The sequence below is a fragment of the Acanthochromis polyacanthus genome, chromosome 16, assembly GCF_021347895.1.
Source record: "Acanthochromis polyacanthus isolate Apoly-LR-REF ecotype Palm Island chromosome 16, KAUST_Apoly_ChrSc, whole genome shotgun sequence".
Lineage (NCBI taxonomy): Eukaryota > Metazoa > Chordata > Actinopteri > Pomacentridae > Acanthochromis > Acanthochromis polyacanthus.
In genome coordinates, this window is record NC_067128.1 from 25407987 (window position 1) to 25431799 (window position 23813).

The following is a 23813-nucleotide window of genomic DNA, read 5'->3' on the forward strand; positions in this document are numbered from 1 at the left end:
TTAGAATAGTCCCATTAGCATGATGCTACAGTTCATTTTGTAACTTAGTGCTATAATCTACAAAAGGTGTAAAGTCAAAGCCTTTTAGAAACATCTGTGAGAGCCCTGCATGTATTTAAGTGTTCATTGTGAGGAGCAATGCAACCATCCGTGTAGCAGACCAACTCGTACTTATTGTATTATGAAGTGTCCTCTGTCAATGTTCAAAGTTGGCTTTGGACATACCAAAACCCTGAAGTGTCCTTCTAGCTGGATGCTCTTTCACTTTGAAGACCAGGGTTCGAAGCCATAAATTTATGTGAATTTTGGCTTAGACATTGGAGAGGAAGGAGCTGCAGGACAATTTTATATTGTCAAAATGATGCTGTTTTTTCCTGTTTCAAATTCCTTCCTTCTGCTTTAATGTAAAGATGATCATTTTAGAGATGTTTAGCTCACACAGCTCAGAGGCTACAGGCATCATCATTCAGAAAAGCTTGCTATATTTCAGTGGAACCTCAGTGCTCCCCTATTTAAAACTGCTGAATGACTTTCCTGACCCAGAGTGTTGTGACCCTTCTCCGTTAAGTAAACTTATCCTTGTTTGGGCTGAGGGTGTCACCAGTCTACTGTAACTTCAGTAGAATGAGTATGATTTTGAGAAAATAGGTTCGACCAAGACCAAAACATATTTTAAAGGATAGCTTCCATCAGTTCTGTCTATAAATGTTGATCATTTTGACTTCACTAGTTGAATATAAATATATTTTGATTTAACTTTTCTGTGAACTAATATGAAGGTGAGTTACATTCTTAATTTCAGCATTTTTTCTTTTATAAAGAGGTTTGATGTGGCATAAATTCATATGACGCCATCATCACTGAAATCTGGAATCCTTTGGAGACACCAGTGCTAGAAAAGAAGTGACATTAGAGCTGCTGCAAATAACAATGTGTCAACAGGCAATTGTCAGACTTGGGCTATGTATAGTTTGAGCAGTTGATGAAACAGAGAGACTTGCAGAGACCTTTGGGATGTGATAGAGCTGGATGTTCACACCTTGAGTGGACTACCAAAAGAGTCCCAGCAATATTAGCTTGATGCTAATGTGTCAGTATGAAGGGAGATGCATCTGAACGATTTGCACCACTTTTCTGAATCCCGGCCTTGATCATTTAAGAATGTCAGGCTGTTTGAAAAGCAAACCACTGCATGGTGTTGGCTACAATGTAAAACATGATTGAAAACTTAAAGGGACGGTTAACTCAGATTTGTTTTCTCTTATCTGTGGTTGTCATGTGAGCACAGAGGGGGGGCTCATATTAGTTGGCGGAAGTTGACACAAGCCTGCTGATTGTCTTCAAATTGAAATTGCTTTTAAAATTTCATATCTTTGTCAACTGAATATACTGCTTAGATAATCAAAGCTCCCATCTGGCTGTTATTTTCGGTTCTGTGTCACAGCTTGGCACAAGCCTCTAATAACAGTCACGCTCCTTCCCTCAACAAAACAGATTGCTCATTAAATAAATGAAATTTCTTGTTTTGTGGGGGTACTCACAGTTGCTGTTTGCCGTTCTGTGGCCCCAACTCAATATGGCTGTAATTGTTTTTTCTATCTTGAGGTGTCTCAGAAAGCCAGGGGAGCCCTCCGAAGCCATCCGTTATCTCTGAGATGCTTGAGATTCGCAATGACGCATTTTTTGGAAGAAAAGTGTTCATTGGAGTTATTTTTGTCTTCTTTTTTCAGGTTTAAAAAAGGATTTGAGTCAGAACCAACACTACACTCTGGTATCAACTATGCTGTTCTACTCCTGGCAGCTGGACACCTGTTTGACACATCTTTCGAGCTCCGCAAAGTGGGTGAGTGGACATCTTTGACCCAAATATGCTGATTTTCATTTTATTACATTGACATTGCAGATAACCACTGAGTCATTAAACTCTAATCTGTCCTTTTTGCTGCAGTAGTCCTTTATGATTAATCATAGCTATTTGTCTAAAAAAGAAAAGCTTGTATTTTTCAGTATGGTTGGCACCCTTACATGGAGATCTGATTTAGTTTTTAGTTGTCAATATTTTATATTCATTCTTATTATATCAATGAAAGCCATAAATCACAAACAGAAATTTTGTTCCCTTCAGTTCTGGGGAGCATGTTAAGGTCTTTAAGCTCATTTTCTTTGGTTTTGTGAGGTTGCAACTCAGTCTCTTATCAACCCAGCAGGCCAGTAAGCTTTTTTATATGGAAAACTCTTATAAATCCTCAAACAGCAAGCATAAAAGTTTGTGACTAGCTGGTGAATGTAGTGAAGCAGCTGCGTATTTTGTGGAGTTAGTTGGTGTAGCGTAACTCACTGGATGTGGACTGTGTGGGTAAAAGCTTACAATTGACTACACATTTCATGTGACTTTTTTCTCACCTTCTGCTATCAGTGTCTTACTTCTATATGTCAACTTCTATAAACTAGGCATCCACACTACACTGCACATATGCTCCACAAAATATGTGCAGTGCTGAATGTGTCATCCAACAACTTTTTAGTCATGCTGAATTTGTATTATTGATTATGTGTATTTTATTTATATTCCGCTCTCTTATTTTTTGCTGTCTGCTCTGAGTAAACAGAGTCTAAAATGTGTTGCAATTCCTCCACCATTCACCTGATTTGGATGTAAATACCCTCAAATTAAGTCTGTGCTTAAAGCACATCTGGATTGTTTCATTTCAAACTCATTGTGGTGGTGTACAGAGCTGCAATGCTGAAAATTGTGTCAATGTCCAAAATATCTATGGACCTGGCTGTATTTTTTACTAATTTTTGATTGAGACATACACAATATGGTTTTATCATAAAAATGTATTCAGCAAATGTATTTGCTACTGTGAACAACCATGTTTCAGATTACATTTTTTTTCTTTCCTTCAAAGTCGAATAATATATATTGGTATTTCCCTTTATTTTTGACAAACAAGCACGTAAATAAGCCTTTGCTCCAAATTTTTAGTGTTTTCCCTGAAATCTGAGGCTCAGAGGAGCTCAGGAATGTGAGAAACAGAGCGGGCAGTCCTGGGAATCGGCCTGCAGCTCCCTAAATAAACCCCACCCTCCATTCCTCTCGACGCTGCTTACACTTATCCCTGTATGACTCTCACTGCCACTTCAAATGGCACATTTCTTCTGCAGTCTCTGCACAACATGCAGCAGCAGCTTTCATTTGCAGTTCTCCTGAATATGATGGCTTATCATAAAGGTAGACCCCTTTGCTGCAAGTTGTGGCATGTCCAAGTAGAAGATAGACTTATTGTTTTTATCCCTTTCTTGCTAAACTCTTTCCTCAGTTATCTCATCTGCTGGCTAGTTTTGTCTGTTTACAGCCCAAGGGAAAAGAGAACAAAACAATTATATTTCTGCTGTATAAAATAGCGATATGTATTTTGTGTTGTTTTCCAGGAGTTAAGCTGAGCAGCTTGCTGGGTAAAAAAGGCAGCCTGGACAAGCTACAAAGCTACTGGGATGTAGGCTTTTTCTTGGGCGCCAGCATCCTGGCCTGTGACAACACCAGGGTCATCCAGGCTTCTGAGAAACTCTTCAAACTCAAAGCCCCCATCTGGTGAGAACATGGATAAGTCGTTCTCAGTACAGCATTCTGAAAAACACATTTTAGACCACCTCCATCACCAACTGCTCCTGTGGCATTGGGATCTGAAGTGTGCTCAGCTTTCCCTTGAAGCCACATTGGCCATCTGTGGCCATTGTGCAAGTATTTGGTGCATTTCTCATGTAGAAAACAAAATATTACCAGGAACTAACTTTGCTCATTTGACACAATCTCTGTCTTTACATGGATTTGAAGGATATCAGTCTGATGTTGTTACAGTGCAGTGGAAAAAAATGCTTCTTCACAACAGGTGACATGACTAGGAAGTGGGTAACTTGACATTTGTATGACATTGAAGTGGTTTAGAAGTCAGGGTGTGTGTTACTGATACATTTCTCCATCTTTGCTTACCTAAACTAACCTGCACATCTGGATGTATTCATCTGGGTGATGGGAACACATTAAAAAATCCTTAAATTATCCTCTCAACATTTTAATATCAACACATGAAAATGGTTCATATAACCCATATTATTTTCACCCATACTATGGTGGAGGAACAAAGCCTTAGACGTCTGCAAGACAAATTTAGGCTTTTCTACAAGATTTTATGTGACTGCATCATGTAGAGAAGTAAAGTAAACTGTCTGCAGCTCCTTCTTTGGAGTATGTAAGACTCTGCTGCTTTTATTTGTGTTAGTGCTGTGAAAACTCTTTAAGTTTCCATTAATGTCACAAAGAAAAACGTGTTCCAGCATGGAAATCCAATCAAGTGCTCCAGTTTGTTTTTGTGATATTTCATGAATGATACTTATGGGTTTAAACCAGTGTAGTAAAAATGGAAATTATCCATGAGCAAGTTTTTCTGTTTGTAATATCAGATGTTTTTTGATGACAAATATGAAACCAGGAAAGGTGTTTATAGTTCAGACTTTGAGTTATTTGCTTTCTGCCTTTCTCAGAGCACACTGGATTGTTACTCATTGTTTGTTTTCTGGCTGTTTTCAGGTATTTGCGCTCACTGGTGGAGACCTTCTTGATCTACCAACACTTCAAAAAGCCTTGCGTGGAGCAGCCGGCCCCCAAACAGGAGCTGGTGGACTTTTGGATGGACTTCCTTGTGGAGGCGACCAAAAAAGATGTCTCATCTGTCCGATTCCCTGTAGGTGACTCAAGCCAAGGCACCATTCAATTTTAAATTTTGCATACTGCATAAGAGCTGCGTTTTAATGTTTGGAAACAGAAAAAGATAATGCATGCTCAGAAACTTTGGCTGATTTGCCCCCTGAACCTTAAGCAGATTCTGGGCATTGTTTGCTCCTGTCACATTTTTATTCACTGTGGGCTCGTTTTTCACTACAACATACAGTCCCGCACCTCTGTGAACAGCATGACCATGCCGAGAAGCAAAGAGCACTCCAAAAGTGTTTAAGAACACTGTGTCACAGTTATGGTTAAATAAGGCCAAGAAAATACAGTTAAATTGCTTTGATTAATTACTAATCTGGAGTCAACATGTACAACATTTTTCCAAGATACTAATACTGGCAACAACAAAAAAAACAACTGTGATTTAACATACTATTGGTAGTTTACTACCTACATGTTTAATTTGTTTCTGGATTTCTTAAATAAGGTTTTAAAACATACAATACATTTATCTCTTCTCTAGGTGTTGATATTAGAGCCCACCAAAGTGTACCAGCCTTCATATTTGTCCATAAACAAAGACGTCGATGACAACACAGTGTCTATCTGGCATGTGGCTCCTGATGATAAGGTGGGTGTCAATTTACTATAAAACCACAACATGTATTGTACATAATCCTTTAATCCAAATATATACAGACTTTAGTATAGTCTGTGGACAAATATAATGGTCTCCATATTATGAGTGAATGAAATAGCAAAGCTAAAGTCTGAATGTTTAGCATAAGCTGCAAAATATATGCTATGTTTGTCTGTGTTTTCAGTAGGAGGAAATGGCGGTTGGTGAAAGGAAATGGTGTTATGCTAAAAATCACAAAATCATAGCCACAGTTAAAAGAAGTATGATGTTGATGACGATGTCAGCTTTCCTGTTTTCTTATGTTTGGTTAGATGCTGTATGAAAATACATTGTTGTTTCCTGTGATATTTTTTTCTTCTCAGTCTTATTTGTTTAGATTTTTTTATGTTGTATCACATTATTAATTACTACAGAGCATATAAGCACATCAGTCGAGATATTTTTTTAGTGTTGCTTATGTAATGAGGTTATATTGCTACAGTCAGTGAGTTATCTAGATAACACACATGGATACAACACCTGCTAGAAAATGATGATGATGTTATTTGTTTTGATCTGTTGTGTAGCACAAGGGAATACATGAGTGGAACTTCAGCGCCACATCTGTACGAGGTGTCAGGTCAGTGTCTGCTGCCTTTAATGCAAAGCTAGTTAAACACCAGCAAGTCAGAGTCTCAAGCCTTTAAATAGTTCGCTACGAATTTCTGTCTGCAATATTTTCATGTTTCTGTACATCACTGCTTCTGGTTCAAGCTTAGTGCTGATCCTGAATGTAACATCTGAGCAACGGCTGCTTTTGGGATCACACTGAAGAGTGCAGTGAAAAAACAAGTCAAAAGTCAAGCCTACCTGGCAGCCTCTTTAATTGGATGACTGAGGTTAAGCTTTTGTGAATAGCTGAATAGTAATTGCATGGTTCACTGTTTAAACAATGAACATTTTTTGCAAATTATTCAGTGCCATCTTAGTGAAACTTTTAAGGCATTTTTACACTGTTATTTGCCTATAGAAATTGTACAGTTTTGCCTTTCAAAAGCATTGAGTTTTATAATTGAATGGAAATTAACAGCCGGCTCCAACTTGCTGTGGACATGACAAAGACTGAAAGGACCTTCCTGTAGCCCTGCTTTGACCATGAGATTGCCAGGCAGTCAGCAGACCCTAGGGAGCCCCCGCACTGCTCTGAGCTCTAGGCAAGGAAGCACATTTCCAAAAATGTCAAACTACTCCTTTATGACTCAAGCTGTGACCCCTGAATCCCTGATTTGTGTGTAGCAGAGCTTTGCTGCATGTTTTATCTCTGTCCCCTAATTTGCTGTCTTGTTTATGCTGCCAATATACCACATTAAAAGCAAATATATTTTTCAGTTACTACCATGCAATATGCAGTTGTAAATAAGAATTCAGAGCATGCATTTTAGATGTATGTTGTACTGCTACCAATTCACCTCTCAAAGCTCCAGACTGTATAGGAGAACTCCATTTTCATGATGTCTTGCTCTGCGCCTATTTTTCCATGGTCCTCAAAGGCATTCAGTGTCAGATCAGAGAGAAGTGGAGGGCTGTGCTCACATGTTGCTAGGGAACAACTCATTCTGTGTGCCCACTCAGCCTGCAGACAGTCAGCAGGACACAATAGCAGCTATGCAAGCTACAGTATGACCACACACATAGGCACTCAGTTGTCTGTCTCAGCAACCTTGGTACACTCACTAAGAAATGGACAAGTGCTCATCCCACTGGATAAAATTACGTTTAGGTGTTGACTGAAGCACTCCATCGTTTATGTAGAAATGCAGCATTATTGAATTTGACAATTTGCAAAACAAGTTTTGTTTTTGCTTCAGCTGTAGATGATGTCTTAAACAAACTATAACTGTGTAGGGCATACTCGTACCGCTGCATACTTAAATCAGCATGCTGTGTTGTTACATCTGTGTGCACATCCAGCATTTGTCATTGACGTTTATGTTTAGATGGAGTGGCTGTTCATGTGCAGTGTTAGTCTTTTGATTCCTGCCACAGATTTGATGGCGGATTTCATGAGTCCAGTGAAAGGCTTAATTCATTCTCTGAGTCATATCTACTCTGCTGTGATTAGCAACTAATTGTGGACTGTTTCTCCTCAGCATCTCCAAGTTTGATGAACGCAGTGCTTTTCTGTACGTTCTTCACAATGCAGAAGACTTCCAGATCTATTTCTGTACAGAGATACACTGTAAAAGGTTGGTCTGTCTGTTCTTTCTCTTACGGTTCAGTTTACATTATCACACTTGCTGTGTAGTGCTTGTGTGAGATTTGTAGGAGCCAGTTAACATAATATAGCTTCCCTTAATATGATCAGAGTTGTTTGACTTCTTTTGCCCATGCTTTTGAAATCAATATAATTTTGATTTATTAAGCATCAACCGAAAACTAGTTTGAAATCGAAGTACAGTTTCCAGATGTATTAGCCTTAGCTCTTACTTCCAGAGGATTTAAATGTATAGAAGAGATTTACTACTGTACTTGAAGAGAAACTAATACTAGACAAAGCTAAGGCAAGGCCATAAGTGCTACAATCATGTTATCAGCTGTGGAGCTGCACAGTAGTGCTTTAACGTCAATGCATCACCATGCCGGGCTTTGGAAACTAGATGTCAGTCATATGGTTGAAACGAGGAAAACATACCCTGTTTTATCTTTGATTTTATCCTAAACAGGACCATTTCAAAAATGAAAACCATGCTGTATTCAAAAATCTTCAAACTAGTGATTAAGGCAATACACTCATTAAGAAAATGTCTACTGAAGTAACAGATTCAATAAGAAGTAGGCTCATTTTCTCATAGTCGTCTATACAATCTGATTTCTGTGTCGGCTTCACTTTTCAGGTCCAGTTACTATAACAATCTTTTATATACAGTCCATGGTCAGCCTGCTCAAATGCTACCTTTAGAAATGCTAACTAATTAGCAGTATACACAAAGTTCACCGGAGACTGATGCCATTAAAAATTCACCATACTGTCCCAGATATAAACTATAAATGTTGATTATTCTCAACATTTGTTACATTAATGGAGGTCTATTACTTTAATGTTAGTGACAGCATAGTTAAACGTTGGTTATTAACACCGGTTTTGTACAAGTATAGAACTCTTATAGGTGCAATACTGTGAAGAAGAAAAGACAAGTTTGAATCTAGAATCTTTTAACAATGAGGAGCTTTACAATGCTTTACAAAGGTTGCCTTAGTAGATTGAGTGTTGAGTTGATAAAATGTTACCAATTACAAAGTAAATGAAGTAAAGTAAACTGTTTGTAACCACATCATACACATTGCTTTAAAATACTTCAATATGTGAGCAGGAGTGGCCGCAAACTGAAGCAGGATCTCTATGATTAATTTGCATCCTTTACTTTTATTCCTTAAACCTCAGTGGTTATTGAATCAACATCAGTTTGCTCATCAATTTTTATCTTAAAGATCTGCATCAGGCAACAAAGACTGTAAGCTTTGTGAGTACATCTCTTCTTTGGCTGGTTGTGCCTATCCCTACCATAGTTCACGCACTCTTCTCAGCTCTGTACTCAGGTGGCAAATTTCACATTGTTCTGTCACCACAAGCACACCTTGTTGCATTTTGACACTGCCATGTTTTTTGCTTGCTGCTCGTTCAAGAACCGAATCCTCAGACTTGTGACTCTCACAGCTGAGGCCCACGAGCACTTCCAGTGTCATTATCTGGAGTGTGAGAGTCAGTGAGTCATAGCTGCTGTTGTTTTGATGCTCCTTTCATTTTAACAGGAGTGACAGTGGGATAGGAGGGGTGAGAAGAAGGGAGAAGAATAGAAGCAAGAAACAGATGAAATGTGGTAGAAAGAGGAAGAGGGCCAATGTGATACTTTTAGTACATATGTATGATTGGCATGTTTGCACGCACAAGCACGTGTATCACTGAACACCTGCAGACATGCCATGTGTGATAGCATGAGGAGGCGATGTGGTAATTCACATTCTGAGTGTTAAAGGTCAATGTTTGTATGTATTTGTGTGGGAGGTGTGCATGTAAACATAGTGTAGGCCCTCCTGATTCATAAGCTAAAAAACACCACTCAGTCACAACATGCACCAAATGGATTTTCAACAGCATGTGCAAATGATGATTGTATGATTGTAATAATGATGATAATGATAATAATGATTATAACACAGTCAGAGAATTTTCACACTTTATTTCATTGCAATCAGTGTTTTATATCTGGGCTCGAGGATTATGTGCCTCAAATAAACATAGTATTGTGTGTTGAAGTTCTAAAATACAAATGCTCATAGCTAAAACTTAATTATATATTGTGTTATCCATTACAGTGGACATAAAAATGCAATATATCTGGTGTGTTCCTTTTGAATGTTGCCGAGCTTAAATTAAAGCATACCGAATGGGATTCACTCTTGTGGTGTTGACATCCATGTTGTGTGACAGAGTAGGAATTCAGCCCTGTGAGTGTCTTACTACTCTGTCCTGACTGGGACTTGTTATAGCCTTGAGTCAGAAACTGTTTACCTACTATGTGTACATTCAAACATACTTAAATACAAAAGTATTTGTTGTCTTTCCATTGTAATATGATGAAACTTCAAAATATGCATATGTAAATCTAATTTTATTTGAATATGTTTTTTTCCGGTATAGTTTTTTGTATCATCCTGTCAATGTAAATCAAGCAGAACGGTGCTGTGGAAAAGAATTTCCTCACAGAGAAAACAAAGTCTAAGTCTACCTCAATCTGTTTTATAATACATTCAATAACTTGAAACTTTATTGCCTTTATTTAGTCTTATGAACTCCATGCAGTTTCTTTGTGTTTTACCTCCTGTCACATTTAACTCACTGTGGGCTGACTTTTTGCTCCAATATAAAGTCCTGCAATTTTATGGAAACTGTACAACCACAGCTAGAAGCAGAGAGAACTCAAATGACTTTTGTCCAACATAACCAATTTATATTGTCAAAAATAAAGACAAGAAATAATTTAATTTCAATTTATTAGACTCATTATTTTACAAACATTTAAAAAAAAAAATGGAATCAACATGTTCAACATTTGTCCATGTGAACACAGTTGTTACCAATACTGAAAAAATGCGAGGATACACACGTGGACAAAATTGTTGGTACCCCTCAGTTAAAGAAGGAAAAACCCACAATTCTCACTGAAATCACTTGAAACTCACAAAAGTAACAATAAATAAAAATGTATTGAAAATTAAATAATCAAAATCAGCCATCACTTTTGAATTGTTGATTAACATAATTATTTAAAAAAACAAACTAATGAAATAGGGCTGGACAAAAATGATGGTACCCATAACTTAATATTTTGTTGCACAACCTTTTGAGGCAATCACTGCAATTAAACGATTTCTGTATTTGTCAATGAGCGTTCTGCAGCTGTCAACAGGTATTTTGGCCCACTCCTCATGAGCAAACAGCTCCAGTTGTCTCAGGTTTGATGGGTGTCTTCTCCAAATGGCATGTTTCAGCTCCTTCCACATATGTTCAATGGGATTCAGATCTGGGCTCATAGAAGGCCACTTTAGAAAAGTCCAACGCTTTTCTCTCAGCCATTCTTGGGTGTTTTTGGCTGTGTGTTTTGGATCGTTGTCCTGTTGGAAGACCCATGACCTGCGACTGAGACCAAGCTTTCTGACACTAGGCAGCACATTTCTCTCCAGAATGCCTTGATAGTCTTCAGATTTCATCGTACCTTGCACACTTTCAAGACACCCTGTGCCAGATGCAGCAAAGCAGCCCCAAAACATTACTGAGCCTCCTCCATGTTTCACCGTAGGGACAGTGTTCTTTTCTTCGTATGCTTGGTTTTTGAGTCTATGAACATAGAGTTGATGTGCCTTACCAAAAAGCTCCAGTTTGGTCTCATCTGTCCAAAGGACATTCTCCCAGAAGCTTTGTGGCTTGTCAACATGCATTTTTGCAAATTCCAGTCTCGCTTTTTTATGAGTTTTTTTCAGCAGTGGCGTCCTCCTTGGTCGTCTCCCATGAAGTCCACTTTGGCTCAAACAACGACGAATGGTGCGATCTGACACTGATGTACCTTGGCCTTGGAGTTCACCTTTAATTTCTTTGGAGGTTGCTCTGGGCTCTTTGGATACAATTCCAACGATCCGTCTCTTCAATTTGTCATCAATTTTCCTCTTGCGGCCACGTCCAGGGAGGTTGGCTACTGTCCCGTGGGTCTTGAACTTCTGAATAATATGAGCCACTGTTGTCACAGGAACTTCAAGCTGTTTAGAGATGGTCTTATAGCCTTTACCTTTAAGATGTTTGTCTATAATTTTTTTCGGATGTCCTGGAACAATTCTCTCCTTCGCTTTCTGTTGTCCATGTTCAGTGTGGTACACACCTTTTCACCAAACAGCAGGGTGACTACTTGTCTCCCTTTAAATAGGCAGACTGACTGATTATGAGTTTGGAAACACCTGTGATGTCAATTAAATGAAACACCTGAGTTAATCATGTCACTCTGGTCAAATAGTTTTCAATCTTTTATAGAGGTACCATCATTTTTGTCCAGGCCTGTTTCATTAGTTTGTTTTTTTTAATAATTATGTTAATCAACAATTCAAAAGTAATGGTTGTTTTTGATTATTTAATTTTCACTAAATTTTTATTTATTGTTACTTTTGTGAGTTTCAAGTGATTTCAGTGAGAATTGTGGGTTTTTCCTTCTTTAACTGAGGGGTACCAACAATTTTGTCCACGTGTGTACATGCTATAGATATTTTACTCCTTACATTTTCTATTTATTTCCATACTTGTCTCCAGTCTGCACTGTGTAAACACAGCCTGCAGTTCAGGCGGCAAATTACAGAATTTTTTGTCACGTCACTGTTGTTCACAGCTAAGTCCCTTATGGCTTTGCAGTTCTGCTGAGGAGGGCAGAATTTTTTTTATTTTTTCAGAATCTGGTGCAAATGGTTTGTTTTGGAGAATAAAGGGATTTGATAAGATATTACATTTTATGCTCAGTTTTATGCACATCACCAAGGATTAACTCAATGGCCAGTCGGAATATTGAAAATCAGACAACTCTTTCATTATTTACAGTTCCTGAATCTGAATACAGTTTGCCTTTCAAACCTGCTGTCAGGTTGTGGAGTTCAGAGAGTTAATAATGTTCTTCTGTTTTATCTCGTCTTTTCTTGTCTCTTTTTTTATAGTCAGTGTTATATACTTTGTGTTGTTGTTTTATGTGTAAATATTGTATGTTGAGAGATGAAACAACAGTAAATGACACTGTCCACATAGTTCCAGGAGCATTATTATATACTTCTAACGGCCCATATGAAGCTGTTAAGATATGCTGTATGTTGTCTGTTTTGGATTGACCTGACTATTCTTTGGCAGATTCTGTGATCTGGTCAACAGCATAACAGAGGAGGCCTGGAAAGGTCCTGAAGAAGGAGACTGTGACACTGATGCCTTAGAGGTGAGACGAAATTTAAAAATTTTCTTCATCACTTTTTACACTAGATTTTACTCAAGCAGTGATGTAGTAAATAAATACATAATTAATCCGAATCTACAGTCATGCAACTCTTTTTTTGCACATCAATACCAAGAAAATTGTATAAGTGTGCTAATCTTTGCATTGTTAGGTTACATCCTGTTGTGTTACCGCAGTGCACTGTGCCTGGTTTTAAAATGTCAGAGGAAATATGATGTGATTTCATGTTCCCATCAGAAGGATTGAAGTGCTGACTGTAAGAAAAAACAGAAAGCCATCTGCCAATGATAATTAATGTGCTTCTTTACTGACAGCTTACTGACTTTTTCATGCAGAATTTATGGTTTCATTATTAAACAATAGTTTTTTCAAACGTCTTTGATTTTGTTTGATTCAGTTTTCTATCTATTATTGTTAATCCAGTCCATCACATTCTGCATTTTAATAACTGGATCTAAACTCAGCTGCAAACACTCAGAGATGAGCAGGAACCTGCTGGGATAAGGCCTGGATTTTGCTTGTGTTCTTTGTATGCGCTGACAGTACAGAACAGACACCTGCTGTTGGATTCACCTGTCTTCCCAGCAGAGCCTGGGGAAAAGAAAAGCTAATTACTCAAAATGCTGCCGCACCTTCTTTGAGTCAGCATGGCACAGATCAGATGTCTAACAGGTTTCTCTCGGAGGGATTTTTATGTGTGTTTGGTGCCGCTATAATCAGTCTGAACTGAGGGACAGTTAGTCTCAAATGTCGTCAACCTAAAACTAGGGTCTTACTGACTGTTAGTCCAGTAAACATTAATCACATATTTCAGATGCAAACGTTTTTTCAACCTCCAAATTTCAAGCACTTTCTATCCGTTTTTCCCCCAAGCGATATCATGAAATATCTTAATTAAACTTAGATTGAATTCATTTTATAACAGAACAGTACATCACAGAGTAATACTTTAAGGATCATCCTAAAATTCATTTTTTAAAATTCTTGCTGCTTTTACAGTTTCTAGCTCTGATAAATGGCGTCATATTGGCAATGTTTTTCAGGAAAACATGGCTTTCAAGCCCGCCTTTTGGCCGTTCTTTTTGAGGTCTTGTCGGGGTCAGAGAATCAGTGTAACAGGCTGCAGGTAATCTGATTATAAAGAAAAGACCCCCTGTTAATTATCAAACTGCTGATCAGATCCGTTTTTCTGGAGTGAAAAGATGTGCTGATTTCTGGATGTTTGTGTCAGAAAAACAGGAGGAAAATCCTTTCCTGAATACAGTACAGAAGAATGCTCTTGCGGAAGTGTTCAAATCAGTAGTACAGTACACACAAAAAAAGAGAAGAAAGTAGATTTACTGTGTTCAGATTCATTTTAACAGTGATTTTAGAGTGTAAACAAACACCCACCATGCAATTATTTGCTTTTGTATCAGCAGGTAACTTCTTTGTAAAGGTTAACACTTACACGTCACACTGGTGTCTGTACAGGAGTTCAAAGATATGTGGTCTTTGTCTTGTAATACATTCATTCAAGTGGCTATTTTGTATTTGATTGCATTTTTTTTATTTGTATGATATGCTTAAATGATTAAAAAATTCATCTAAAAATGGCTTACAGTTTTTCACAATGACCATTAGTAAGACAATGGCAACACGGATCAATTTATTGCTGGATTACACTGGATTATAATAGCCAAATGCAGTTAATCAAAAGACTTCAGAGAATTTGGCTAGTATTAATCTGAAATTTATTGTAATTACAGTACTAAGAACAGCTTATCAGCTATGTTTGGTCCTTATAGTGAGTACTGTATACTTTTAATTGATATTATGATAAACTGTTTCTCTTTTCTCCACAGTACGACTATGAGTACGATGAGCACGGAGAGAGAGTGGTTCTGGGAAAAGGCACATTCGGAGTGGTGTACGCGGGCCGAGACCTCAGCAACCAGGTCCGATTGGCCATCAAAGAGATACCAGAGAGAGACAGCAGGTCAGAAAAAGAGGACAGAGTGTTTTCTTTTAATTGTCACTTTGTAAATTTCACACCGTTATTACCACACAGGACGATGGGAGAAGACACAGGCTTAGAGGACTCATTCCTTTTTTTTTTTATTAACAGAGCAAAATGCCATATTTGCTTACAAAATAGGTAATTAATATTTATCTGACTGACAGACTGCTATGGAACTGGCTCAGCATATTCATGTTCAGAGGGGGATAAAGTCTTCATCTGAAGCCACCCTCAGGCCATATTTCACATATTTAGCAGTTTTGCACATCATCTATTTATTGCACTGTACAAGGATTGAATTACAGCCTGAATGTTAACAAGTGTTAGAGCTGTTAGTGCCTCTGCTTGTTCAGCAATGCTGTCAAGCATCATTTAGAAAAGTGCTGCTTTTCTCCGACTGAGAGCGCAAAGCACAGATCAGCGCTGTCCCTGGTGGTTTCTGGCGCACAGAATGCTGGTATGCTGGTATCCAGTTGAGTGACTGGTTAGTAAAGAGCATAGAAGGCAAACTCCCACCCTCTGCCTTTTATTCCCTTCACTGTCTCTGCTCAAAATGCCTGTCTCCTCATAGTTCCACCTACTCATCTCAGACTGCAAGACTCTCTCACAGACTAGATGATTGCACTTCCACACTTAGTTCCACTAATCACATCAGCGAGGCAGCAGGGCGCTCAGCTGCAAAGAATGTGGAGAATCTGGGTAAATAATTCAGAAGTCGAGAGAAGTCTCAAGGTAGAGAGAGAGAGTGAAGGTGTGATTCATGCAGGGAGTTGAATGTGAAAAGAAATTGCTGGCAGGCATTCTTTCACTGTATGGAGGTACCTGTTGTTCTGGTCAGATATCAGGATTCAGTCTAGGTTTTTGCTGCTTTCTCTTTTGTTTCTGGGTTTGGGTTGTCTGTATCTATGTTGTTTACTTTCACATAGCCTTAAGGAAATGACACATTGACATGACATCTCCATAAGCCTACTTGCTCTGCTGAACAGTGCACACTCAGATTCAGCTTATAAAAGGTGACTATAAGTTCTACTTGTTTTTGTCTTTATTTTTATCTTGTTTTGAGTTGAACATCAGTTCATGGAATATTACCCATTTTGATCATTAATGATTAACATAATTTTTTACCACATGTAAAAACAATATTGGAACACTCTCCTATTTGGGAAGATTTTCTTGTTTTCTTATTATTCTATATTAACTGTCGGCTAAACAGGTGCTGGAAGCTTCTAATAGGCCTGTTTCACCAGTTGCTGACATTTTATACAGTAATGAGAGAAGGAACTGCTGGATTAATTGATCTGTAAAAGTAATGATTTATTACAGGGAGTGTTTTTTTTAGATATTTTTATTTTTTGCAATTTTATGTTAATGCTGTTTTAGCTTTGCTTTAATAACTATGTAGTCAAAAGTAATACCAGTAATGCAGTAATTAGTATTTGGTTTAATATTCTTCCACTAACGTTTCATCTTTTCTTAGTTAAACCCACTTTATCTTTTTAAAGAGTTACAATGACAGTGGGTGAAAGGCAGGTTACAACCTGGACAGGTCACCAGTTCATCACAAGGCAAACACCAAGACACAGATAACCTGTGACACCGAAATTCACCGAAATCCACAGCCCATTTACAATCACCAGTTGGCCTGCCTTGCATGTCTGTATAATGTGAGAGGCACCTGGAGCATCTGGAAAACCCACACAGACACAGTGAAAGCCAACCAATTCATATTTTAAAAAAAGTTTTCAGAACTTCTCTTTATACAAATGAGTCATTTAACAGAAAAAAATAAGTTGTGCACCTTCAGAAATCTAGCAAAAGTGAGATAAGGAACTGTGAAAAAATTGCAGAGAAACAGAGAAAATACTGGTATGATGTCTAGCACTGGTCCCTGTCCAACTTCATCTACATACAGTGTCTGACCTGTTTTCTGGGGATGAAAGTGTTTTTCAGCATTTTGATGTGTCATCCTTTGAATGCAGATACTCTCAGCCGCTCCATGAAGAGATCGCCCTTCACAAGCACTTAAAGCACAAGAACATTGTCCAATACGTGGGATCCATCAGTGAGAACGGCTTCATCAAGATCTTCATGGAGCAGGTGCCTGGAGGTAAGACACCTGCTGTCACTGGGTTGTCTTTACAAAATTACTGAGAGCACAAAATTAATTGAAATATTGGATGACAGGATGCACATCAAACAGCTTGTGCTGCATATTCCAAATCTCAAACATCTATGACGTCTTAACTCAGTTGTGCAGCCACCTGTTACTGTTACTAAGTTAATAATCTTTCACCATTTGACTTAAATTGTTTGGGATAGTTTTTGCGGGTCTGGAAAGGGCAAACCATGAGCAAAAGCTCTAAAACATAAATATACAGTCATATTTTGAGGGATTAGTAAATTGCATGGAAGGAAATGGATTTTGTCGATGATCTGAAGGTAGTGAATCAGCTGAATACCTGTACATGCTGCATGACACTCTAAGTGTGCAGACTAATCAGTCCTGTGCTGCTAATCTCAGGTCAGAGTCAATATAATAACTGTTGTTGTACTTTGTCCCATTGTGTCCAGGGAGTCTGTCCGCTCTGCTGAGGTCCAAGTGGGGCCCACTGAAAAACAACGAGCCCACCATTGGCTTCTACACACGACAGATCCTAGAGGGGCTCAAATACCTCCATGACAACCAGATAGCACACAGAGACATCAAGGTGACTGAACACAAGTCATTGCACTATTACCATTCTGTAGGATCATCAGCTTTTTTTGCACACTCCTTTTCAGAAACATATTATATAAAAATTGAAGGAAATGACTAACTAAACTTAAGCAATCTCAGTATTTACATTAATTGCTTTGTATCCTATTGTATGACAATAGTTGCTTTAACAGCTTCTTTTAATTGCACTACATTGCCATATTCATAAAAAGATTTGCACTTAACATTTACATTTTGGTTTTGTAAAGAAATGACCCAAATAGTAAGCAAGAAATTTAAGAGCTCCAGTGACTGAACAAAGACAGAAAATATTGGATCACTGACAGTTCAGTACATACTGAGCCACGTTCGCCCCCGGACCCTTCCTGGACGACCCGGAGCCGGTCGCGGCGTACCGCCGCGGAGGAAATGTGCCCGGCGGGGAACGGCCCGCACCTGGGGAGAGGTCCCGCGAGGGGATCCTCAAGCCCCGAGCGACTGCCCCTGGCCCGCCGAGTTGAATCCCCCGGGCGGACTGCGCGGCCCCCACCCGTTTACCTCTTAACGGTTTCACGCCCTCTTGAACTCTCTCTTCAAAGTTCTTTTCAACTTTCCCTTAAGGTACTTGTCGACTATCGGTCTCGTATCGGTATTTAGCCTTAGATGGTGTTTTCCACCCGCTTTGGCATATGCTGCACCGTGCACTATTGGCGTCCATTTTACAAAAGTAGAGCCACGTTTTAGACCTCAGAGGCATCTTTTCCCACTTCGACGACACACTACACAACTGCAGTAAAGTCAATGTACCTAACGTGAAACCTGTCTGTGAATGGGGGGGCGCGCCACAGCATGTTTTTTTCCGGCTTGCCGCAATCACGTGTAATGTTACAGCCAATCACAGGTTTACTTTATCATAATCACGTGATAAGTACCGGAACATGGAATCAAAAGACCAGGCTTATTACTACCGAAACGTTTCGGTTGGTGCCATTAAAGAACCAAAGTTCGGTACTCAGCCCTAGTCAGGTGTGACTTTAATTGACAATAATCACATACTGTGACCAGTATACAGAGACTTCTTTGACTTGTAAGTATGAAAAGCCACCCTAAAATACAGCTTTATTCAAATGACACAATACCACAGCTGACAAGCAAAAGATGAGAACGAGCTATGGACATTCTGGATATTATTAATTAATTAGGGCTACAACCAGACATTTGGATGTCCACAACTCACCATTTGGTGTCTAAGAAATTGTTTCAGACAGCGTGATGCTGCAGACAATCTACCACATAATGCTCTGGATGTCGGACAAGCATGATCAACATTGCCAACTTCATCGAGCCTTTCGGGATAAGTGAGAAAGCATTCCACAAGCAGCATCAACAGCCTCATTAACTCTGTGCATCACAGGTGTGGCACTATGTGATGAAAAAAACACCTAAGTGACTTGTGATTTCTGGTTTATGACTCCCCCTCTCCATCTCACCAGTGTTTTCAAAATAGTTGGAATTGGTTGTTTGATGATATCCATTCTGTTGTAGAGATGGTGTGTGTTAGAATAACAAATACTTATTCCGCTGTGTTAAAAAGAATTTATTAAAATGTTACATTTGTTCAGTAAAAGTGATGGTGAACAAACTACACATTCCTTGTTCTGTGCAAAACAAAAACAAAACCCACACCTAAAGATGAAATGAGTCTCCAGATCAATTGGGTATCTTTGAAAGCTTCATTCCTTTTAGCTCAGAATTCCCTCCTGGTATTTCTCTGAACAGATACTCCATGCTGAGCTTGGTAAAGGCATTGTAACATAAAGAGTAAACTTTGCACTACAATTGTTGTTAAATGCACATATAGACACAAGACTATTGTTTTAAGATATATTTGCCAAAACTGTCAGCTGATGTCTTTATCTAAAACACCACTCAAAACATGAACAAATGAGCAAATACAAGAGATTATATAGATATCAAAAAACAAGTACGTTTAAGAATATACCCACCTTCCCAAAGTCTGATAAACCCTGCATCCACATCCAACATAGACGCACAAACACAGAGTAAGAAATAAAGTATGGGATATTATTTTGCACTTTTGCATTTTGCAGCCAGAACAAGTTTTACAGTAAAATATCTCAAGGATCGCAGAATTTCAGTTTTAAAGACTCGACTTCACTGCTTGTTTGTACTATAAAAATGTATTTCCTGTGACTCTCTGTGCACAGTAAAATTGATTTTTTTGTGTGTGTGTGTGTGTGTGCTTGCATTCAAAAAGCACCACAGCTGGTCACGGCATGTAGTGTTTTCTTGAAAGTCCATTGGTTACAGCAGTAATCCCTTTCTCTTAAGTAAGATACTCTTCCTGTTTTATCTCTGTTATGACCAGCCAGCACTGATAATATTCCTATCACTGACACTCGTTAGGGTCAGCAGCCACTTCCCCTTACGTCCGCCCGATTTAACAACTTGGTCATATAAGCATCATTAGCAATGGTAATCACTTTGTTTTGGCTGGGAGCTCCTCCTCCCCCGCATGATGTTGTAACCTGCTGTTTGTCACTTTCAAGGATTTGCAAGCACCACACGTTATCTCAGTACCATCATGGTCTTGGAATTTCAGCAGCAGAATGGGTGTATCTGTTCTCACAGATGTCTTTTCAATCCACAGGGTGACAATGTCCTCATCAACACCTACAGTGGCGTCCTGAAGATATCAGATTTTGGCACATCTAAAAGGTTAGCTGGGATCAACCCGTGCACTGAGACTTTCACAGGTACGTTCTGACCCCCCCATCGAGATTATTCCCTCCTGTTCATACAAACAAACACAAGCAGGCTTAAGATGTCTGTTGAGTTCTAACACTCACCTGAGTAAACCTTTTGAGGCTAAACTTTGCTTAGTCATTGCTATAAATAAAACTGAACATCAAGGTAACCCCATACAGAATCTACTGTCTTTGGCTGTTACCATTTCAGAGCAGTAATCCAGCCTCAGCGTCTTGGCCAGCAAGTGATAGCACTGACAGTAGCTGACTGTTGGTGTTCAGAGGCGTTGGGTTTGGCATGAGTCTGCTGTCAAACCCGGCAGGTTTGTTGCCTTGTGATGTCAGCTCCACAGCCACCAATTGCAGTCCATTTTGACCTCCTGAATTAGTCCATCTGCCTGCTGATTGGAGCAGACAAGGACTTACCCTGAATGGTGGAGTCTTTCAGGAAACTGGGCTACTCCTTTTAATAGCCCCTATCTGATATAAATGTGTCCCTGCCTGTTTTTAGCTCAGCACACAAGCTTGTAAAAGTAGCAATAAGTAGCCAGCAGGTTATTATTAGAACAAAAGAATCCTTTCAGTAGGGACCTAAAAAAATTTCTTTCGACTGAGCAGTGATTAGCTGACAACACTGAGACTCTTTGCTGTTGCTCCCACAAGGGCATAAGCCCTGTTAATGCTTTTCTAACCTGATTGGCCATTTGTAGGAATTGTGTCATCACCTTAAGGCTGAGGTAACTTATAATTATGCCTAAGGCAAGGTATTTTTGACATTCACATCAGTTTTTTCACAGGCTGCTGACGCTAATTTTACCTAATGTACACTATGTAACACTTTGTACCTTGGTGTTTGAAAGTTATGCTGCAGAAACTCCGATGCGGTGAATGTTGTCCTAGTCATTTTCTGGCTTACTGTAATGCATTTGTCACTAACAGGATAGATTATCTGTGACACTGATTTCATCATTAGTGTTATGCATGAAGCAGTAAGAAAGAATGTAAAACAAAAATGCACCTATTTTGTCTGCAACCAAAGGCAGAGTTGACAGTGTATAAACTACATGCAATTAACATTAGTAAGAGTGTGCCATCGTTGCAAATTTCTGACAGTGACAGTCAATATTTTATTTATTTGTTTACTTGGTTGGTCAGTTATTTTCGTTGGTTTGGATTGGTTGGTTAGTTGGTTGGTTGGTTAAGGGTGAGTAGTAAGCTAGGTTGATTTGGTTTAGGTTCTGTGTTTGTCAATTGGTTCTTTAACTCTCACTTGATCAAGAAGAAAATACCGTTTAAAATGTATCAAGAGTTAGTGAAAACTACAAATATTTTCAAGTTGAAAGGATAAATATGAAGCTAAAGCTAGTTAGCTTAGCTTTGCATAAAGACAGGAAACAGGGGAGACAGACAGGCTAACTCACTAATGAACACATTTTATTTTCTTTGTTTAACCCTAAGAATAAAAATGACCAATTGTTGTTTTACAGGAGTTATGTGCCACTGTTTTTGATGTTTTTTTATGTTTTGTTTTTCAGGCACATTGCAATACATGGCACCTGAGATTATAGACAAAGGTCCTCGGGGATACGGCAAACCAGCAGACATCTGGTCCCTGGGTTGCACCATTATCGAGATGGCCACTGGTAAACCACCTTTCTATGAACTTGGAGAACCACAAGCTGCCATGTTTAAGGTGAGACACTTTGGCAGTAAGTTATTCCAGCATCCCTCTATGTGAAAGCAGATTGCAGTGAGCTGATGAACAGCTGTTTTTATAGTGACATCTTAAAAATAGCAATGAACAGCTGCAGCTCTGCGATGTCGATAAAACTGAATCTGTCGTCAGTTTATATCCTTGAGAGCTGATAATTGCACCCTTGAGACAGATGACAGGAAAAAGTATGAATAGCTGAGTATGTGATATGTATCATATTATGTTTTATGGCTGTGCTTAAGAGTTTGCCATCACCTCCCTGTTACAATCATATCAGATTTATGCATTTGTTCCAAAAGCCAGATTACCTTGTCTATCCTGTTCTGCAAACCATCAGTAAAAAATTAAATGCTTAAGTTCTAGTACAAGTTTGGAGACAGATTAAATGTTACTTCACTGCATAAGCAGAGAAAGTTAAACAGCTGATATAAAGTTGGCTGACAATGATCCTGCAAAAACTTGGCAAACTGTTGAAAGGAAAAAGTCTTCTTAAAGCTAAAATCCATCCATCCATAGATTGCAAAAGCATGCATTACTCTCAACGACAAATAGTTTCTGGCCCTTTTTGCTGCACTCAAATTTTTCCTCACTCTGTGCTCATTTTTCACTGCAATACCGCACGTCTTTGGAAACAGCACAACCATTGCTTGAAGTAGAGAGAACTCAGAAATGTCTTTTGTACTATATAACACAGATATAATGAAATAAATCATTAAAATATTTTCTTGTAAATTTTTTTTTTTTTACAAAAATTTAAAACAGGACCTTGACAAGGTCTCTTTACATTTTTACACCCTCTACAAACTTGCCATCTTTTATACTACTCTGCACATTCACTCTAAAAATGTATTTCATCATGTTGAATATACACCGATCAGGCATAACATTATGACCACTGACAGGTGAAGTGAATAACACTGATTATCTCTTAATCATGACACCTGTTCGTGGGTTGGATATATTAGGCAGCAAGTGAACATTTTGTCCTCAAAGTTTAAGTGGTGGAAGCAGGAAAAAAGGTCAAGTGTAAAGATTTGAGCCAGTCTGACAAGGGCCAGATTGTGATGCCTAGACGACTGGGTCGGAGCATGTCCAAAACTGCAGCTCTTGTGGGGTGTTCCCAGTCTGCAGCAGTCAGTATCTGTCAAAAGTGGTCCAAGGAAGGAACAGTAGTGAACCAGTGACAGGGCCATGGGCGGCCAGAGCTCATTCATGCACGTGGGAAGCGAAGACTGGCCTGTGTGGTCTGATCCAACAGACAAGTTACTGTTGCTCAGATTGCTGAAAAAGTTAATCGTGATTCTGATCGAAAGTTGTCAAAATACACAGTACATCACATGTTGCATACACACGTGGACAAAATTGTTGGTACCCCTCAGTTAAAGAAGGAAAAACCCACAATTCTCACTGAAATCACTTGAAACTCACAAAAGTAACAATAAATAAAAATGTATTGAAAATTAAATAATCAAAATCAGCCATCACTTTTGAATTGTTGATTAACATAATTATTTAAAAAACAAACTAATGAAATAGGGCTGGACAAAAATGATGGTACCCATAACTTAATATTTTGTTGCACAACCTTTTGAGGCAATCACTGCAATTAAACGATTTCTGTATTTGTCAATGAGCGTTCTGCAGCTGTCAACAGGTATTTTGGCCCACTCCTCATGAGCAAACAGCTCCAGTTGTCTCAGGTTTGATGGGTGTCTTCTCCAAATGGCATGTTTCAGCTCCTTCCACATATG

At 38.8% G+C, this 23813-nt stretch overlaps 1 protein-coding gene across 1 annotated transcript in view; it reads left to right on the forward strand.

Annotated features, from left to right (window-relative positions):
* map3k5 (mitogen-activated protein kinase kinase kinase 5) overlaps window positions 1-23813 on the forward strand; it is a 112627-nt gene that overhangs the window by 67757 nt on the left and 21057 nt on the right. The window contains exons 8-19 of the mRNA XM_022199817.2: window positions 1731-1843; window positions 3436-3595; window positions 4592-4745; window positions 5256-5363; window positions 5939-5991; window positions 7502-7597; window positions 12787-12868; window positions 14731-14864; window positions 16865-16992; window positions 17457-17593; window positions 20252-20357; window positions 21884-22041. Coding sequence (XP_022055509.2) covers window positions 1731-1843; window positions 3436-3595; window positions 4592-4745; window positions 5256-5363; window positions 5939-5991; window positions 7502-7597; window positions 12787-12868; window positions 14731-14864; window positions 16865-16992; window positions 17457-17593; window positions 20252-20357; window positions 21884-22041 — 1429 coding nt within the window. The remainder of the gene's footprint in view (window positions 1-1730; window positions 1844-3435; window positions 3596-4591; window positions 4746-5255; window positions 5364-5938; window positions 5992-7501; window positions 7598-12786; window positions 12869-14730; window positions 14865-16864; window positions 16993-17456; window positions 17594-20251; window positions 20358-21883; window positions 22042-23813) is intronic.